The sequence below is a fragment of the Bufo bufo genome, chromosome 2 (genome assembly GCF_905171765.1).
Source record: "Bufo bufo chromosome 2, aBufBuf1.1, whole genome shotgun sequence".
Classification (NCBI taxonomy): Eukaryota; Metazoa; Chordata; class Amphibia; order Anura; family Bufonidae; genus Bufo; species Bufo bufo.
The window spans coordinates 120,972,865-120,991,521 of NC_053390.1; the positions used below are offsets into that span (position 1 = coordinate 120,972,865).

General features: G+C 43.4%; 1 protein-coding gene across 5 annotated transcripts in view; it reads left to right on the forward strand.

The window, feature by feature from the left end:
• The window catches only part of MSH3 (mutS homolog 3), a 211,618-nt gene extending 193,178 nt beyond the window's left edge, over positions 1–18,440 (forward strand). Inside the window, exons 21-24 of one of the 5 annotated variants that reach the window (XR_005776986.1) lie at positions 8,586–8,772; positions 12,210–12,336; positions 15,114–15,241; positions 17,637–17,773. Coding sequence is in view for 2 of the 5 variants with exons in the window: in XM_040421493.1 (XP_040277427.1) it covers positions 8,586–8,772; positions 12,210–12,336; positions 15,067–15,241; positions 17,637–17,733 (586 nt within the window). In the remaining 3 variants the exon portion in view is untranslated. Of the gene's footprint in view, positions 1–8,585; positions 8,773–11,790; positions 12,124–12,209; positions 12,343–15,066; positions 15,242–17,636 lie in introns of those variants that run through there. The other 4 variants (XM_040421493.1, XM_040421494.1, XR_005776987.1 and 1 more) reach the window with 4 other exon arrangements.
• The last annotated feature ends 217 nt before the right edge of the window (positions 18,441–18,657 follow it).

Below are 18,657 nucleotides of genomic sequence, written 5' to 3' on the forward strand. Positions count from 1 at the left end.
AAACACTGTTCTTTGCCATGAGGTGAGGTGTTGCACTTCCAGTGACCAGTATGAGAGAGTGTGAGAACGATAACACTAATTTTAAAGGGAACCTGTCATCAACTTTATGCTGTCCATACTAACGGCAGTATAAAGTAGAGACAGGTGGGATGATTTCAGCGGTCTGTCATTGGTTGCCGAGAACCAACATCACAATCATTGCAGACTGGACCAGGAAAAGAGTCCTGGCCACCTGAGAAAAGTAATGGTTATTCATGAATTCCTGCTCTCCCTGCTGCTGATTGACTTCTACCTAGTTTTTTCCCTTTCTTTTAGGAGAGAACTGCAAATCATCAGCAGATGGTGAGAGAGCAGGAGATTATGGATAACCTGGACTCTTCTCAATTACTGTAGATTTAACTCTTTTCAAAGACTGGGCTGTAATGATTATGATGCTGGTTCTCGGCAACCACTTACATTTAGCTCATGAGTGACACACCGCTGACATCAGCATGTCTGTCACTATTTTATGCTGCCCTCAGTACGGTCAGCATAAAGTTGATGACAGGTTCCCTTTAAAACACCTGCTCCCCATTCACACTAGAGACCAGCGGTTTAGACATTAATGGCTGTGTGTTGAGTTATTTTGAGGGCACACCAAATTTACACTGTTATACAAGCTGTACACGGACTACTTTACATTGTATCATATCTTCTGTGTTGTCCCATGAAAATATATACCGTATATGTCGGCGTATAAGACTGGGCGTATAAGACGACCCCCAACTTTTCCCATTTAAAATATTGGGTTTGGGCTATACTCGCCGTATAAGACTACCCCTGAATGCCCAGCCCTCCCTGTCTTCAAGACGATCTTCTCCAGTCCAGGGAACTGACTGGGATCTGTGGATGGCACTGTTATGGGGAGGGGGATCAGTGGATGACACTGCTATGGGGGGGATCTATGGATGACACTATATAGCATCTTATGCTATATGTGTCATCCACAGATCCACCCCATGACAGTGCCATCCACAGATCCCCCTCCCCCTAAACAGTGCCATCCACAGATCCCCCCTAAACAGTGCCATCCACAGATCCCCCCTAAACAGTGCCATCCACAGATCTCCCTACCCATAACAGTGTCATCCACAGATCACCCCCATGACAGTGCCATCCACAGATCCCCCTCCCCATAACAGTGTCATCCACAGATCCCCCCGTGACAGTGCCATCCACAGATCCCCCTCCCCATAACAGTGCCATCCACAGACCCCCCTCCAAATAGTGCCATCCACAGATCCCCCCCTAAACACTGCCATCCACAGATCTCCCTCCCCATGACAGTGCCATCCACAGATCCCCCTCCCCGACGCCCAGAGGAGTATACATTTATTAACTGTATTCTGTAAACTTTAACTTTAAATGAGCGCTCATGTCTTTACTATTGTACCTTACTCTCAGCTCTGGTAATAGGCAGTGCGGGCGGCGCTCACTCACTGACGTCACGCGCCTGCGCCGCCTAGTGGAAGGAGCAGGCACGTAACGTCAGACGTCAGTGAGTGAGCGCCGCCTGCACTGCCTGTTAGCGGAGCTGAGAGTAAGGTACAATAGTAAAGACATGAGCGCTCATTTAAAGTTAAAGTTACAGATTACAGTTAATAAATGTAGTGAGCGGTGCGGCCCTGTATATTCTAACACCCAGGCAAGCGTCCCCGTCACCATGGGAACGCCTGGGGGTTAGAATATACCATCGGATCTGAGTATACCCGGCGTATAAGACGACCCCCGACTTTTGAAAAATAATTTTTTGTGTTAGAAAGTCGTCTTATACGCCGGCATATACGGTAATAAAATATTTACAAAAATGTGAGGGGTGTACTCACTTTTGTGAGATACTGTATGAAGTCACTTTGTTGGACTTATATAATTATTTATTATTTTAAAAAGCTTTGTTAACCCTTTAGGTGTTCCACAGGAATTAAAGGAAAATGGAGGTGAAATTTCAAAATCTCACTTTTGCTGATTTTCAGTTTTAATCAATTTTTCCTATAACACAGCGAGGGTTAACAACCAAACAAATCTCAATATGTATTACCCTGATTCTGCAGGTTACATAAACATCCCACATGTAGTTGTAAACTGCTGTATGGGCACATGGCAGGGCTCATAGGGGAAGGAGCACCATATGGTTTTTGTAGGGTAGATTTTGCTAGAACATTTTTTTGGGCACTATGTTGCAGTTGAAGACTACCTGAGGTACCCCTACAGTGAAAACCCCCCAAAAGTGACCTCATTTTGGAACTTGCAATCCCCCCTCCCCAAGGAAATTGTCAAAGGGTACAGTGAGCACCTTGGCCCATTTTATAGAATTTAGAAACACTTGGTTGTGAAAATGAAAAATTACATATTTTACAAGAAAATGTTGCTTTAGCCCAATTTTTTCATTTTCACTAGGGGTAACAGGAGAAAATTCACACCACAATTTGTTTCCTATTTTCTCCTGAATATGGCAATATCCCATAAGTGGTCATTAACTAAAGCATGGTGACACAGCTTGGCTTAGAAGTGAAGGAGTGCCTGTGGTCATTAACTAACACATGGGCACACAGCTTGGCTCAGAAGTGAAGGAGCACCATATGGATTCTAGAGGGCAGATTTCACTGGAATACTTTTCAGGTGCCATGTCGCATTTGAAGACACCCTGTGGTACCCCTACCGTGGAAACCCCCAAAAAGTGACCCCATTTTGGAAACTACGCCCCCAAAGAATTTTTCAAGGGGTGCAGTGAGCACCTTGGCCCAGTAGCCATTTCATAGAATTTACAATTGGCTGTGAAAATGAAACATTACATATTTTAAAAGAAACGTTTGCTTTAGGCCTCATGCACACGACCGTTATTGTGTTCCGTTACGCAAAATGGGGTTCGTTTCCGTTTTTGTTTCCGTGTGCCTTCCTTTATTTTCGGAGCACCACCAGACATAAAGGAATGTAAAAAAAAGTCTAAGACTGGTTTGCCATGCAAATGATAGGAAAAAAACGGACGCGCGGACGCGGATGACAATCTTGTGTGCCTCCGCATTTTTTAGCGGTCCCATTGACTTGAATGGGTTCGCGAACCGTTTTCTGCGAAAATAATAGGACAGGTTATATTTTTTTTACGGACTGGAACCACGGATCACGGACGCGGATGGCAACGGTGCATTAGCCGAGTTTTCAACGGACCCATTGAAAATCACGAAAAACGGCGCAACGGACACGGAATAAAACAACGGTCGTGTGCATGAGGCCTTAGCCCCAAATTGTTCATTTTCATGAGAAGTAACAGGAGAAAATGCACCCCACAATTTTGTTACCCATTTTCTCCTGAACACAGCAAGACACCATATGTGGTCATAAATTGCTGTATGGACACACAGCAGGGCTCAGGTCACCCATGTGCATTTGAGGCCAAGTTTGGCTCTGAGATGAAATAAAAAAGATACCACATTTTAGAAACCACACCCCTCAAAGAATTTACCAAGGGATGTAGTAAGCATTTTGACCCCACAGGTCAAAAATTCATGTCAGGTGGTGCAGAGACAAATCACAGTAGTATTAATGCATATTACGTAGGTATATAAACTGTAAATCACTGAAAAATTAAACCTACTTAAAACTTAACTTTTATATAGGATATTCATTAAAATAAGTCCCACAAAAATTGATATATGTTGTAGATGACTGCAGATAGTTATCTAGCGGAGTTTTTTAGGGTACATAACACCTTAAACATACGATGATGTTTGTTATTACACTGAATCGTTTGTAACCACTCACGGTTTGATGTACAATATCTTCAGGTGTCTGTGATGAGTCCAGGGTCTCAGGTCAAAGAGATGCGATAAGCGGTTCCTTTATCCAGGCTGTAGACTTGGGTTGTAGACTTTTCCACTGTAGGAAATGGTCCAGAGGTTAAGATGGAGGGGGAGGTAATATCCCTATAGTTCTATATAGCCCTACCTAAAAGCGGAGAGGTCTCCCGCCTAAATGCGGGAGAATCACCCCCTAGGAGATCGACCCCACTTATCGGTGGCTGACCCTAGAGACAACTTGCACTAAATAGATGGCTCCCAAGGAACAAATTCTCGACGCGTTTCAACATTTGGAGTACCAGCAAGTTATCCAGCTTTGAGCTATTAGGCTACACTTTCATCCTTCTATCCCCTGATGAATCTGCCTTAACGTTTTGGACAGAGGAAACACGTCGGGAATTTGTTCCTTGGCAGCCATCTATTTAGGGCAAGTTGTCTCTAGGGTCAGCCACCGATAAGTGGGGTCGCTCTCCTTATGGGTGATTCTCCCGCATTTAGGCGGGAGACCTCTCTGCTTTTAGGTAGGGCTATATAGAACTATAGGGATATTACCTCCCCCTCCATCTTAACCTCTGGACCATTTCCTACAGTGGAAAAGTCTACAGCCTGGATAAAGGAACCGCTTATCGCATCTCTTTGACCTGAGACCCTGGACTCATCACAGACACCTGAAGATATTGTACATCCAACCGTGAGTGGTTACAAACATTCAGTGTAATAAAAAACATCATCGTATGTTTAAGGTGTTATGTACCCTAAAAAACTCCGCTAGATAACTATGTGCAGTCATCTACAACATATATCAATTTTTGTGGGACTTATTTTAAGTAAGGGCTATGATAAGCACAATTAACCCCTTCAGGTGCGGCACCTGAGGGGTTAATTGTGCTGATCACAGCCCCCTGTAAGAGATCAGGTGCTGCCAGGCAGCAGGGGGTAGTCATGTACACAGTTCGTAGGATATTCTAACTTGAAGCGTCCCCATCACCATGGGAACGCCTCTGTGTTAGAATATACTGTCGGATATGAGTTTCACGATCTAACTCAAATCCGATGGTATATTCTAACATAGAGGCGTTCCCATGGTGAAAGTCAATGGGGGACGGATCCGTTTGCAATTGCACCATATTGTGTCAACGTCAAACGGATCCGTCCCCATTGACTTGCATTGTAATTCAGGACGGATCCGTTTGGCTCCGCATGGCCAGGCGGACACCAAAACGACTTTTTTTTTCATGTCCGTGGATCCTCCAAAAAATCAAGGAAGACCCACGGACGAAAAAACGGTCACGGATCACGGACCAACGGAACCCCGTTTTGCGGACCGTGAGAAAATACTGTCGTGTGCAGGAGGCCTGAGGGGGTAGATTTTTTTTCTTCTTTATATATAGAGCAAGTTAGCAGGTTGTAAGAGATGCGTTGATACCGAATATGTCTATTTTTTACAATTTAAATTTGCTTCCTTATGGGAAAAAGTTTTTTGTTTTTTTCATTTAAACGTATTTTTTGGAAAACACTTTTTTCACTTTTTTTTTTTTTTTTTATACTTTTTTAGTTTTGGGGGTCTAATCCCCTCTACAATGCATTACAATATATTGTGTATTGTAATGCATTGAACTGTCAGCGTTACACTGACAGTGCCAATGAGACCCAGCCTGGGGGCTGGACTTCATAGGCTTCCATAGCTGGCAGGCACCACAGCGAGGGAGGCCAATGGGGTGACAGAGAGAGCCCTCGTCCTCTGCAAAGGCCATACATGCCGCGGTCAGCATTGAAAGCAGCATATAAAATGTTTATCCACATGTAAAAACACAGATGCTTGCAGATACAGCAGGGTCCCAGCTGTCAGAAACAGCCGGGCCCCTGCCGCTGATTGTTCGAGCGCAGCTGCTGCCCCTGCCCGATCAGTATGGTGTACATGTACGGCACTGGGACTTTTCAGGTTAACATTGGGTTAATAGCATTGATCATTCTGATAGAAGCTTTTTTCTTAATTCCATCCTTTATGCATCCTATAATTTTATTACCTTGGTACACTCTGATATACTCAACACAGCTTACATATTCACTTTTCGTCGTCTACTACATTCATCATTCATTCATTTCTGGGGGGAAAAAAACTGTTGGGTCAGAACGCTCACTACAATTCTTGAAAAATTCCTTGAGGGATGTAGTTAAAATATAGAGGGTCTAGCCTTCAAAATCCATATGGCACTCCTTCCCTTCTGTACTGCGGTGTGCACGTACAGCAGTTTACGAGCTCATATGGGATGTTGCCGGATTCAGGTGAAAATGGGTAACACATTTTGAGGTGCGTTTTCTCTTGTTAACCCTTGTGAAATCAAAAAATTGGAGCTAAGGCTACTTTCACACTAGTGTTTTTGCTGGATCCGGCAGGGTTCTGCAAAAACACGTCCGTTACTGATAATACAACCGTCTGCATCCGTTATGAACGGATCCGGTTGTATAATCTTTAACATACCCAAGACGGATCCGTCATGAACTCCATTGAAAGTCAATAGGGGACGGATCCGTTTTCTATTGTGTCAGAGAATTTCAGGACGGCATGCTGCGGTTTGCTCTCCGGTATGAGAACGGAATGGAATGCATTTTGAGCACTCCGTTCTGTTCAGTTACGTTTTGTCCCTATTGACAATGAATGGGGACATGACTGAAGCGTTTTTTTTCCGGTATTGAGACCCTATGACGGATCTTAATACGGGAAAATAGAAACGCTAGTGTGAAAGTAGCTTAAAGGAGCATTTTATTGTAAAAAAGAAATTTTTTCATTTTCACGAATAAATGTTTCTAAATTCTATAAAAGGCTTGTGGGGGTCTATGTGCTCACTGCACACCTTGAAAAATTCCTTGAGGGGTGTAGTTTGCAAAATGGGATCACTTCTTGTGGGTTTCCACTGTAGGGGTACCTTGGCGTTTCTTTAAATGCGACATGTCATCTGAAAACCATCTCGGCAAAATCTGGCCTCCAAAATTCATATGGCAGTCCTTCCCTTCTGGGTCCTGTGGTGTGCCTATACAACAGCTTACGACCACATTTTGGTTGTTGCCGTATTCAGGATAAAATAGGTTACAAATTGTGGGGTGCATTTTCTCTTGTTACCCCTTGTAAAAATAAAAAATCTGGCGCTAAAGCAGCATTTTATTGTAAAAAATTTAATTTTTCATCTTCACAGCCAAGTGATTCTAACTTCTATGAAGCACGCGTTGGGTGTAAGCACTCAATACACCCCTCAAAAAATTCCTTGAGGGGTGTAGTTTTCACTGTTACAATTTGGACTGTTTTGTCAGGTCAAGCACCTAAAATGTAAATTTAAATAAATTTTAGTTCCAGGTTGTAATGTAACAAAACAGGAAAAATACCAAGGAGGCGGGGGTTAATACTTTGGCAAGGCACTGTATGTAATGTATGAGAACAGTAAAACACTACCATGGCCTGTCTCTCAGATGTGTGACAGCTGATGTACTTAGCTTGCTCCACTTTTAAAGTAATGTGTGGTTTCCTGAGGGTAACTAACCCATCCACAGTGTGCTGCAATTATTCCCTCAGTATTCTGCCGTCGTCTGTTTATAAGGAAACGTTCCTGGTAATTTCCAAGATGAATGGAATAATTGTCACATTTAGCCAATTAGTTGTGTATGCACCATTGATTTTCAATACTATAAATCCATTGAACCACCACCACAGTGAATTCAGTGTAGCAGAAGAAAGCACAACATTTCTCTTAGTTTGCCTTCCGACATTAAAAATAAATCCTTTTTCTGGGGAAGATGCTCTTCTGAGGCTCGCCCCTTACTGTGGTGAACGACTCTGCAGCTGTGATTTTTAAAGCCGCCAGGGGAAATTGTACATCCGCAACTACGCATGAGGCGCAGCTACGTTGATGGATCGATTCATTTCGCCATCATGGCTTCATCCCATGTGTGTGTGCAGCAAAGTATCTTCAGCTGCAGTCAGAATTTTTAAGGCCAATCAAGAAGTCATTTGGTTTGTACTTGTGCTTCCTTCTTACGCCACGTTCTCCAGATGGTGCCAGCTTCAGCATGACATTAGACTCTTGCTGAATGAATAGGTTGTAAAAATTTGCTCCGTTTTTACTACGCTATTTTTACTGAAATTCAGGCTTTGCTAATCAGCAGTTAAATACGCTTTCTTTGCAGTAAGCATTATAGAGGGTTATATAGTACACATACAGTATATAGGATTTATAACATGTCTAATAATATCTAAGTGTTCCTGTTGTTCTTCCTATGAGTGACTGACAACTGGATATTACTGTTTCCAATTCTCTATATTCCCCCATATTCAGTGTTGAATATGTAGGTAAACAGCCTTTTGACAAGGAGAATGGTAACAAGTTGTCAGCTTATTCACACTTTTCCATGAGGAATAACAGAGGGACTGCATTAGGCCTCATGCACATAAGTGTATTTTTGGTCTGTTTCCAATTCACATTCGCACACCGACCCATTCATTTCTGTAAGGGCCACCAAAAATACAGATCGCATATGGATGTCATCCGTGTGCTGTCCACATCCTTGTGGAACATGCGGACAAAAATTGCCATTTCTATAATAAGTACTAAGGAAAGTGTGGGATGCACACGGACAGTATCTTGCGGATCCATGGTTTGTGCATGTCGCCTACTTTTAAAACTAAGAAAAAATTAATTGCAAGGAATAAATTTTTTGCATTATGTGGTATTGCTTTATCAGAGAGCTTTTATTTTACAGAATGGGAGCTGCTGATAATCTATATAAAGGAAGAAGCACTTTTATGGAGGAGCTGTCAGAGACGGCAGAGATTTTAAAGCAAGCAAGTCCTCGGTCTCTTGTCATTTTGGATGAACTGGGAAGAGGCACCAGTACACATGATGGGATCGCCATAGCATACGCAACTCTGGAGTACATTATAAGAAATGTAAGTTTTCTTATTCTGCTTTATGCAAATCCATGATAAGCTATGGAAAACTGTAGCTAAAGATTATGGGCCACATGTATTAAGACTGGCCCTAAACTGGTGGCGAATCCGCCGAAGTTATGAAGAGGCGCCGGCCTCTCCATAACTTCGGCACATCTAGCGCCTGGTTCTAAATATAAGACCACTTCTGAGCAGTCTTACATTTAGACATTTTTTTCTACACCTAAAACAGGCGTAGAAAATGGTGAATGAGACGGCCCACCCACGCCACGCCCACGATTTTAGACGTGGCATCAGCTGCGCAACTAACCACTTTGCTGCTGCTATCTGCGCCTGAGATATGCCTAAGTTAGGCGTATTTCAGCATAGTAAATGACACCCTATGTATGTGAAGTAGCAACATGTTAGACTCTGTTCCAAATTCTTTAAAATCTCCAGATGTATATGCGGAATGTAAAGCTCTGACATATGCAGCTGTTTGACAGCTATATACTGTAGTCCCATTAAAAAAAGCAATGTACACCACATAGCAGTGCTGATTCTAGCCTTTCTGCTGCCTGAGGTGAAAATACTCATTACAACCCTTTCCCTCAAGCCCTAATGTTAAGGACATATGTAGATGAACATTACATACTGCACTACAAAACATACAGGAGAATACAGCACCACATACCTCTTACATCCAGTGATGTGGACGTTCTCTTTCCTCATCTTCTCCTTTCGGACCAGAGCACCTTGACGATTTTGGCCACTTCTGGTTTCTGGAGAGTTTGACATCTTAGAGTCCTCACTTTTCCATCGTCCTCACCCTCCTGGCTCGGTTGCGTTTATTTTTTGTAACAACATACCTGTGTTTATGGTGCGTTTTCTTCCAGCAAAGGGAATACACACAGCAAATCCGAATTTACATTAATTGCAAAACAGTTCATGATGGATCAGTTCAATGGCGTTCATGACGGATCAGTCTTGGCTACGTTAAAGATAATACAACCGGATCCGTTCATAACGGATGCAAACGGTTGTTCTATCAGTAACAAGCGTTTTTGCTGAACCCTGCCGGATCCAGTAAAAACGCTAATGTAAAAGTAGCCTTAGACCCTTAGTAATGCAGAGAATCACACAATTATAAATGGGAATAAAAGAAACATTTAAAGGGGTCGTCTCACTTCAGCAAGTAAAATTTATTAGGTAGAGGAAGTTAATACAAACCACTTACTAATGTATTGTGATTGTCCATATTGCTTTCTTTGCTTGCTGGATTATTGCTCACATTATACACTGCTTCTTTCCATGGTTACGGCCCCCATGCAATCCAGCAGTGGTGGTCATGCACACTATAGGAAAAAGCACTACCCTATATGCACTACCAGGGTCTCGGTACCAGAGAGACCGGCACTTTTTCCTGTAGTGTGCAAGCGCGACCACCACTGATGGATTGCAGGGTGGTCATAACAATGGAAACGAGCAGTGTATAATGTGATGGAAATATGAATCCAGCCAGCAAAGGAAGCAATATGTAGAATTTCAATACATTAGTTAGGGCTCTTTCACACTTGCTTTGTTCTGTTCCGGCATATATTTCCGTCGTCGGGGCTCTATGCCAGAAGAATCCTGATCAGGATTATCCCCATGCATTCTGAATGGAGAGAAATCCGTTCAGGATGCATCAGGATGTCTTCAGTTCCGGACCGGAACGTTTTTTGGCCGGAGAAAATACCGCAGCATGCTGCGCTTTTTGCTCCGGTCAAAAATCCTGAACACTTGCCGCAAGGCCGGATCCGGAATTAATGCCCATTGAAAGGCATTAATCCGGATCCGGCCTTAAGCTAAACGTCGTTTTTGCGCATTGCCGGACCCGACATTTAGCCTTTTCTGAATGGTTACCATGGCTGCAAGGACGCTAAAGTCCTGTTTGCCATGGTAAAGTGTAGTGGGGAGCGAGGGAGCAGTATACTTAACGTCCGCGCGGCTCCCGGGGCGCTTCAGAGTGACGTCAGGGCGCCCCACGCGCATGGATGACGTGATCGCATGGATCACGTCATCCATGCGCATGGGGCGCTCTGACGTCATTCTGGAGCGCCCCGGGAGCCGCACGGACGGTAAGTATACTGCTCCCCCGCTCCCCACTACACTTTACCATGGCAAACAGGACTTTAATAGCGTCCTGGCTGCCATAGTAACACTGAACGCATTTTGAAGACATCTTCAAATGCTTTCAGTTCACTTGCGTTGTGACGGATCCGGCGGGCACCTCCGGCAAATGGAGTGCACGACGGATCCGGACAACGCAAGTGTGAAAGAGGCCTTAGTGCCTTGTATTAAATTCTTATACATAATAAATGCTATTTTCTGAAGTGAGACAACGCCTTTAAAGCTAGTTGCACACTAGCGCTAAAATCTTCTGGCAGAGGAGCAGCCTGCTGGAGTTCATCGTATCAGGCATAGCCAATGAGAGCCAGAGCACCACTAGGCCCCATTAACTATAATGGGACCCGTCAGGGATCTGGCCTGCAAGCAGCTGTTTTTGTCCAGTTGTATCCCTGCACTAATGCCAGAAACAGGCCAGATCCCCACCAGGTCCCCTGATAGTCGATGGGCTCTGCCGGAAAATGTTAGCGCTAGTGTGAAACTAGCCTAAAAAACGTTACTGCCATGGGTGAAACTATAGCCATAGCACTTGTATAGGGCCCAGAAGTTGGAGGGGCCCCAATCAGGTGCAAAAACATTGTACCTTTTTGTATGGAATATAGTAGCTTCTGCTATAATGTGGGTTTTCTGATACGTGGTACTATTATACATACCTTTAGTTATTGCTGTTTATGCTGCTGGTTTCATTTTCTTACACTAGGTGGTGGGAGCCCCATCTTATTTTGTCATGGGGCCCTATAAATAATAGGTATTCCCTGTTAGCTTCTATATTCAGTGCTTGCCGTAAAAGGATTGTCTGGGAATCAATAGCTTTTCAGAGGTGCTAAGGCCAGCCTCCGCTATCGAAAATTCATACTTACCTTCTATCAGCAGGTCCGGTCCTGAGCACTGTCTCCTCTGTGTCTGTCTTCTGGTCCGTGGCTTGTTTACCTCCTCTCTGGCATAGACATGATCATCTGCTCTTCTGCAGCCAGTGACTGGATTCAGCCGTGACGTGTCCACAAGATACGCATCACCACTGCTGAAGCCAGTTATTGGCTGCAGCAGACATCCAGCATTCCTCTAGAAAATGTTGGCATCAGTTCTGGCATCAGTCTCTTTGCCAGGAAAATAAAACCATATGGACCTGGTGTATGTGAAGGGGGATCCAGTGAGAGGTTTCCAGTGTAAAACTGCACGGTACAACTACTCCCCACAGGAAATGTGAATATGATTGATTGACACTAGTTTGGCACATTTTAATCTGTACAGTATTTGATCTTGTCTTCTCAATGTACGTTCTCCTTCAGGTGACATCATTGACCCTGTTTGTCACACATTACCCGCCATTGTGTGAACTGGAAACCCTTTATCCTACTGTTGTTGGAAACTACCATATGGCCTTCTTTATCGATGAAGAGCAGGGGAATGAACATGGTATGATGGGCGCAATAGATTTTCACAAATGTGGTCACATTTCTTAGCCAGTAATTTCCAAATATATTGTTTTTTTTTACCTTCTCTGTAAAATGTTCTTGACTTTTAAAGTATGCTTACTGTATATGATAGAAATCCCCAAGTGAAACTTAAAAGCTAAAGACATCAATACTTTCTATATAGAGATGCCATTATCACTTACAGATACTGTAGGCAGGTCCTGAGGACAGCACAAACTGGTGACAGATTCTAAGAAAAATGCGAGGTCAGTTAGTTGAATTGACTCTTCACCGAACAATGGAGTCCGCTCATTATACTACACAAGTTCAGGACTCCTCATATTCATGAGCTATAGGAAAAGAGCCGTCAACCAGCGGCAGGGAGACTCTGGAGCTTCTGACCTCATGCAGTGTATTGTGCACACTCTGCTCTGATCAGTACTGGGTCAGTGTGGTAATTGTCCGTCTATCTGTCGTAAGTCACTCAGGGCCTCTGTCACCCGTTTATGCTGCCCTTAGGCATCTTGAGAGGCATAATGTCAATGTGCATTCTCCTTCACCTATCAAACAGGTACCAGTGCTGCAGTGTTCTGTGCCCAGAGAGAAGGAAGGTCTGACGACAGCTTCTGCCGCAGTTACTAGGCAGCACTATCTGAATGTATAGCCAGTCTCTGATCGATGCTGCCTGTACCTGAGAAACCTGATTCTGCACCGATTAGGCTACTTTCACACTTCCGTCGTCGGAACTGCCTGCCGGATCCGCCGATCTGGATGTGACTGAAAGCATTTGTGAGACGCGTCCGGGTGCAGATCCGTCTCACAAATGCATTGCAAGAACGGATCCGTCTCTCCGCTTATCATGCGGACAGACGGATCCGTCTTGTATCCTTCACATTTTTACCAATCTGCGCATGCGCAGACCGGAATGCCGGATCCGGCATTCCGGTATTTTGAATGCCCGATCCGGCACGAATACATTCCTATGGGGAAAAATGCCGGATCCGGCATTCAGGCAAGTCTTCAGTTTATTTCGCCGGAGATAATATCGGAGCATGCTACGGTTTTCTCTTTCGCCTGATCAGAATGCATGGGGATGTGCCTGATCAGTTCTTTTCCGGTATAGAGCCCTCTAGGACAGAACTCTATGCCGGAAAAGAAAAACGCTAGTGTGAAAGTAGCCTTAATGAGCTCAAAGCTTTAATCTCTGGTTGTAAGCTCAGATGGTGCCTCTTTCCTCAGTGCTCTGCCGAATCTAGCTAGGAGCATTTAGGGTTTCAGTTCCTTACCTCCATCTTGGATGAGGTCACTGGCATTTCTGCCATCTTTTTGCGCTTGGCAGCAGAAGGCATCTGTGTTGGTCCCATGTTCATATGTGCCCACATTGGTGAGAAAAATAATATATGGTAGTTAGCCTACAGGAGCAACGGGGGCATTTCCGTTACACCTAGAGCCTCTTTTCTCTCGGCAACTGCCGTGCCCTCTGCACTTTGATTGACAGAGGCATGATGACGTTTACACTGCCTGATCATGTCAATCAAAGTGGAGAGGGCGCAGCAGTTGCAGAGAGAAGAGGCTCTAGGTGTAACGGCAACGCCCCCATTGCTCCTAGAGGCTCGTTTGCATATATTTGAACATAATTTTTCTCCCCAATGCGGGCACATATAAACATGGGACCCACACAGATGTCTTCAGCTGCCAAGCGCACATGCAACAGGTCAGCCAGCTTCATAGGTACAAATCTGATGCCCTTTAAATCTAAAATCGGAGGTACGCCATAAATCTGCTGAAATTTGTGATGGAGGTTTCAAGTGGAGCCTCTGGTTCAAATGTTATATTACAATACGTTCTTTCTTTCTAACTATCACACAACGCCTATAGCTGCTGGCAGGGGAAACATTATACCACATTCAGCTGCAGAGCACATGTACATAAATGTGGTGTCCATTTTTGAAGAATGGGCATAATTATATCAAATAATATAAATAATGCTTTTTAGAAGTAATACTCTATGGTCTGTAAGTACTTGGTCCTGTTAATTGGTCCTACATCCATTGAGGTGAGATGAATATATTTGTCCAAAATCCAGCCAATCTTTGGAATTACAATGTAGGGTATGTGTCTTGGAAATTCGCACAAAAGGATTGTCTCACCATGACGTCTCTTTCTGAAACCTCCATCAGTGAGCTGTGATGGCTGGAAGAACTTGCCGGCAGCAAATGTAACACAAATCAGCTCGCCTCACTTCATCACTTTAAGTTGTTGATCTGTCAGGAGCCCAAGAGTAGTCCTCCGTGTGAGTTTCTGACTCTGGATCGATTCATGGAACAAATCTATGTCCTAAGCCGTTGACACTTATGGATTAATATGGACTCATCGTCTTCCTGTTATAATGTGTGTATATCCAACTGAAATAATTGAATAATTTGCAATGAAAACTACATTGTGTGCATCATTTCAAGAGCAACAAGGTAGGCAGGTGCCTACACCTATCTCTTCATGGAGCTTTTGGCCGCCTGTATCTGTATATTTTTCGCCTTTTATCAAGCCTCATGCACATACTGTTTGCTAGTCATTTCCTGTATGTTGTCTGTATTTAGTGCATTTTGCTGTTGTTTTAGCATTAACCACTTTGCACCGTTTAGATATATACGTGATCTGACTGCTCTTAATTTGAGCTGTCTTCTGTTGTGTGCATGACCGTGTGCTGTGTGTTTTTTTTCTGTTTCTGCAGAGTATGAAGTTGCAGATAAGCCAGAGCATATCACATTTTTATATCAGATAGCTCGAGGAGTTGCTGCAAGGAGTTATGGATTGAATGTTGCTAAACTGGCTAACGTCCCAGAGGAAGTTTTAAAGAAAGCAGCTTGTAAATCTAAAGAGCTGGAGGGGTTAGTGGAGATGAAAAGGTAAACATATCACCAATACACTATATTTTACACGTCGCACTCATAAATCATTCTGTCAGTACAGTTTTATCTTTTCTACTGATGAGACAGGATAGTCAAACAAAAGCAGAGCTCCTGATCCTTATGTAATTATTTATTAATTAAAGGCTATGTACACCTTTGGAGTAAAACCTTTTTATAATTGCATTTAACTTATTTTTTGCTAGAAATCATATTTTCAATTGGCCTTTATTTAAAAATATTGAGCTGTTTAGTCCCAAAGGGTTAACAGTTTTTTTAACTGTGTGACTGGTACTTTCACTTTCACTTTGTGCTGGTCATCTAATAAGCCTCTTCTCTAAACTACTGAGAGGTCAGAAACACTCATTATGGGGGGCTTCTGTCACCCCCCATTGTGCAATTTTCATTAGCCGACATTAGCTATTTGCTAATGTCAGCTGAGTGCAATCATACATGTCCTACCTTTGTCTGTGGCTTATTTCTTGTAAAAATCATACTTTTATCATATGCAAATATCTTCACTACCAGCAAGTTGGGCGTGTACTTGCTGGTAGCCGCCGCATCTGCCGCTTCTAGACACGCCCCATCTCCTCTTAATAGACAGGGCCAGTGAGCGCTCTCCTCCTCCCGCTGGCCCCGTCTGCTGCTGAATTCCTGCGCCGTAACATTCCTCGATCGGCGCAGGCGTACTGAGTGAATGACGCGCTTGCCAGCTCCTTCCTCAGTGTGCCTGCGCCGATTACGTCACACTACACCCGGAAGAGAAGACTGCCGGCATCAGCGATAATCGGCAGTCTTTTCTTCCGGGTGTAGTGTGACGTAATCGGCGCAGGCGCACTGAGGAAGGAGCTGGCAAGCGCGCGTCCTTCACTCAGTACGCCTGCGCCAATTGAGGAACGTTACGGCACAGGCGTGGGAATTCAGCAGCAGACGGGGCCAGCGGGAGGAGGAGAGCGCTCGCTGGCCCTGTCTATCAAGAGGAGATGGAGCGTGTCTAGAAGCGGCAGATGCGGCGGCTACCAGCAAGTACACGCCCAACTTGCTGGTAGTGAAGATATTTGCATATGATAAAAGTATGATTTTTACAAGAAATAATCCACAGACAAAGGTAGGACAGGACATGTATGATTGCACTCAGCTGACATTAGCAAATAGCTAATGTCTGCTAATGAAAATTGCACAATGGGGGGTGACAGAAGCCCTTTAAGTCACATTCTTATCAGTGAGTGTTTATGATGTGAGAGAGCACAGATAAGAAGTCCGCCTGCTCCTCAGATGAAGGAAAAGACAGAAATTCCACAGGCAGCAAGTAGAGCATTTCAGCTCTGTACACAAAAAAGGACTCCATATTGTTAATAAAGACCAATTGAAAAAAATATTTTTTTACCTCAAAATAAGTATAATGTAATAATAAAAAAAATGCCCCCAAGAGTGTACATAGCCTTTAAAGGACATGTCATGTTCTTGCACGCTATTCACACACAATCGATATCGGGATTTTCAGTGGTCGATAGAAGTGGATTGCAAGGTGGTGGTCTCCACTGCTCAGTATCAGTGGAAGATTACCTCAGCCATTAACACTGAGAGTTAGAGACCGCCCACCCACTATTCACTAGTAAAAGGTGGCAAAACTAGCAAGTGGAGTTGCGGTAAAGGAAGGGGGTAGAAGAAAAACTGTTGGAACCAGTGAAGAGGTGGCTGTAAATGTATGCTGCCAGTTTTAGTTCTGTGAGTATGTGACAGGTGCTGTTTAACCCCTTCCTGACATGCGCCATACATGTACAACACTGCGGGAAGTGGATTCCAGCATTCCGCTGTACATGTACGTCGCACTGATTGAGCAGGTACAAGTGTCCACTTAATCAGTACAGGGGTCTGGCTCTTACTGACAGCTAGGCTCCTGCTGTATTCAGCATTGCTGACAGATTAACCTCTTAGATGCCACAGTCAGTGCAGTGCTGACCGTGGCATCCAAGGGTTCATCCAAGGCATCCATAGTGTTCAAGCACGACCACCACTAATGCATTGCACGGTGGTCGTAACCTCTGGAAACGAGCAGTGTATAATGTGATGGAAAAATGAATCAAGCCAGCAAGGGAGGCAATATGGACAATCACAAAAATAACAGCATTAGCACAAAAGAAACAGGAGATATCACTGTTAGAAATCGAGTTGGGAATAAACAGAGTAAAACCTGCTTTTACTTTCACTTTCAACTGCAGTCACTGTATCCCGATTTCTAACAGCAATATTTTCCCATGTAAGTTTTAGACTCTTTTAAGTTTTTATTTTTTTATTTTTTTTTATTTTTCTAGTTCTCAAATGATCATTCTACTATAGGATCTGTTTCTTTCCCCTAGAAAATCAGTTGTTAACCAATTTTATTTTTTGACAGGAAGAAGATGGGGACATTTCAAACAGCTTGGAATATTCAGAGTACTAAAGAACTGAAAGAATTACTGAACTCCAAATCATCTGATCATTCATCTTGATACACGAAAGCTAATGTGGAATTCATTGGGGTGAAAGAGACCTAGACACTAGAGATGCACTGAATGCATACTTTATGATTGTGCTGAATATAAAGTGGAATAGGAACCCTAATATACGTGAAAAATTAGGCACAAGGGACATGAATGATGCAGCATTGATATAGCTTCAGCTCATGTCAGTCCTCAAAGCAAAACGATTGCAGTCGGAGTCACCATTTAAGAAGCTGTAGAAATAATACACTTGTGTATTTGTCACGTGGCTCCTAATTTCTAATTGAAATCATGAACATAAAAAAAAAAAAAATTAGGTAACGATTGACTGGTTTCTTCTTCCTTGAAAAAAAAAAAAACATTTAACTTGTGAAACTTTTCTAAATAACGAAGAAACTGTATTATGTCTTAACACTGCACAGCATTTTATGTATGGGCTTCCCTAAAGTCTCTTAAAGCCTTATTATTCCCTGTTTCAGCAACACAGCTAGATGCATTTCTCTCATAAGCAGGGGATGTCTCTCTGTATACAGTAACCTCACTTCCCTTACTTTGCACTTTGTTTTCTTCAAGGGAACCCAGAAAGATGATGAGGGATAAATCACACTTACAGAAAAGCAGCAGGCGCCTTTGTTGTTTAGAAGCAGTTCTTTTATCAGGCTTAGGATCTCAGCTAGCTTTAAGACCCCCCTATTTCCTGTAAACCATCTTCTGAGGATTCTTGTCTGCCAAAAGGCAGTAAACTGAAACTTAGGTGGAAGTGAGCCATGACTTTACAGCTTTTTTTTTTCAGGTGGATGCCGGCATATTTTTCAAATGAAGTGATTTAGAGGTTTGCTAGTTACACCATTCTCTATTAAGTGAACTTAAATTGTGTGAAAGTACAGCCACTCTTTAACCCTTTCGCTACCAGCGCCATACATGTGTTTGGTA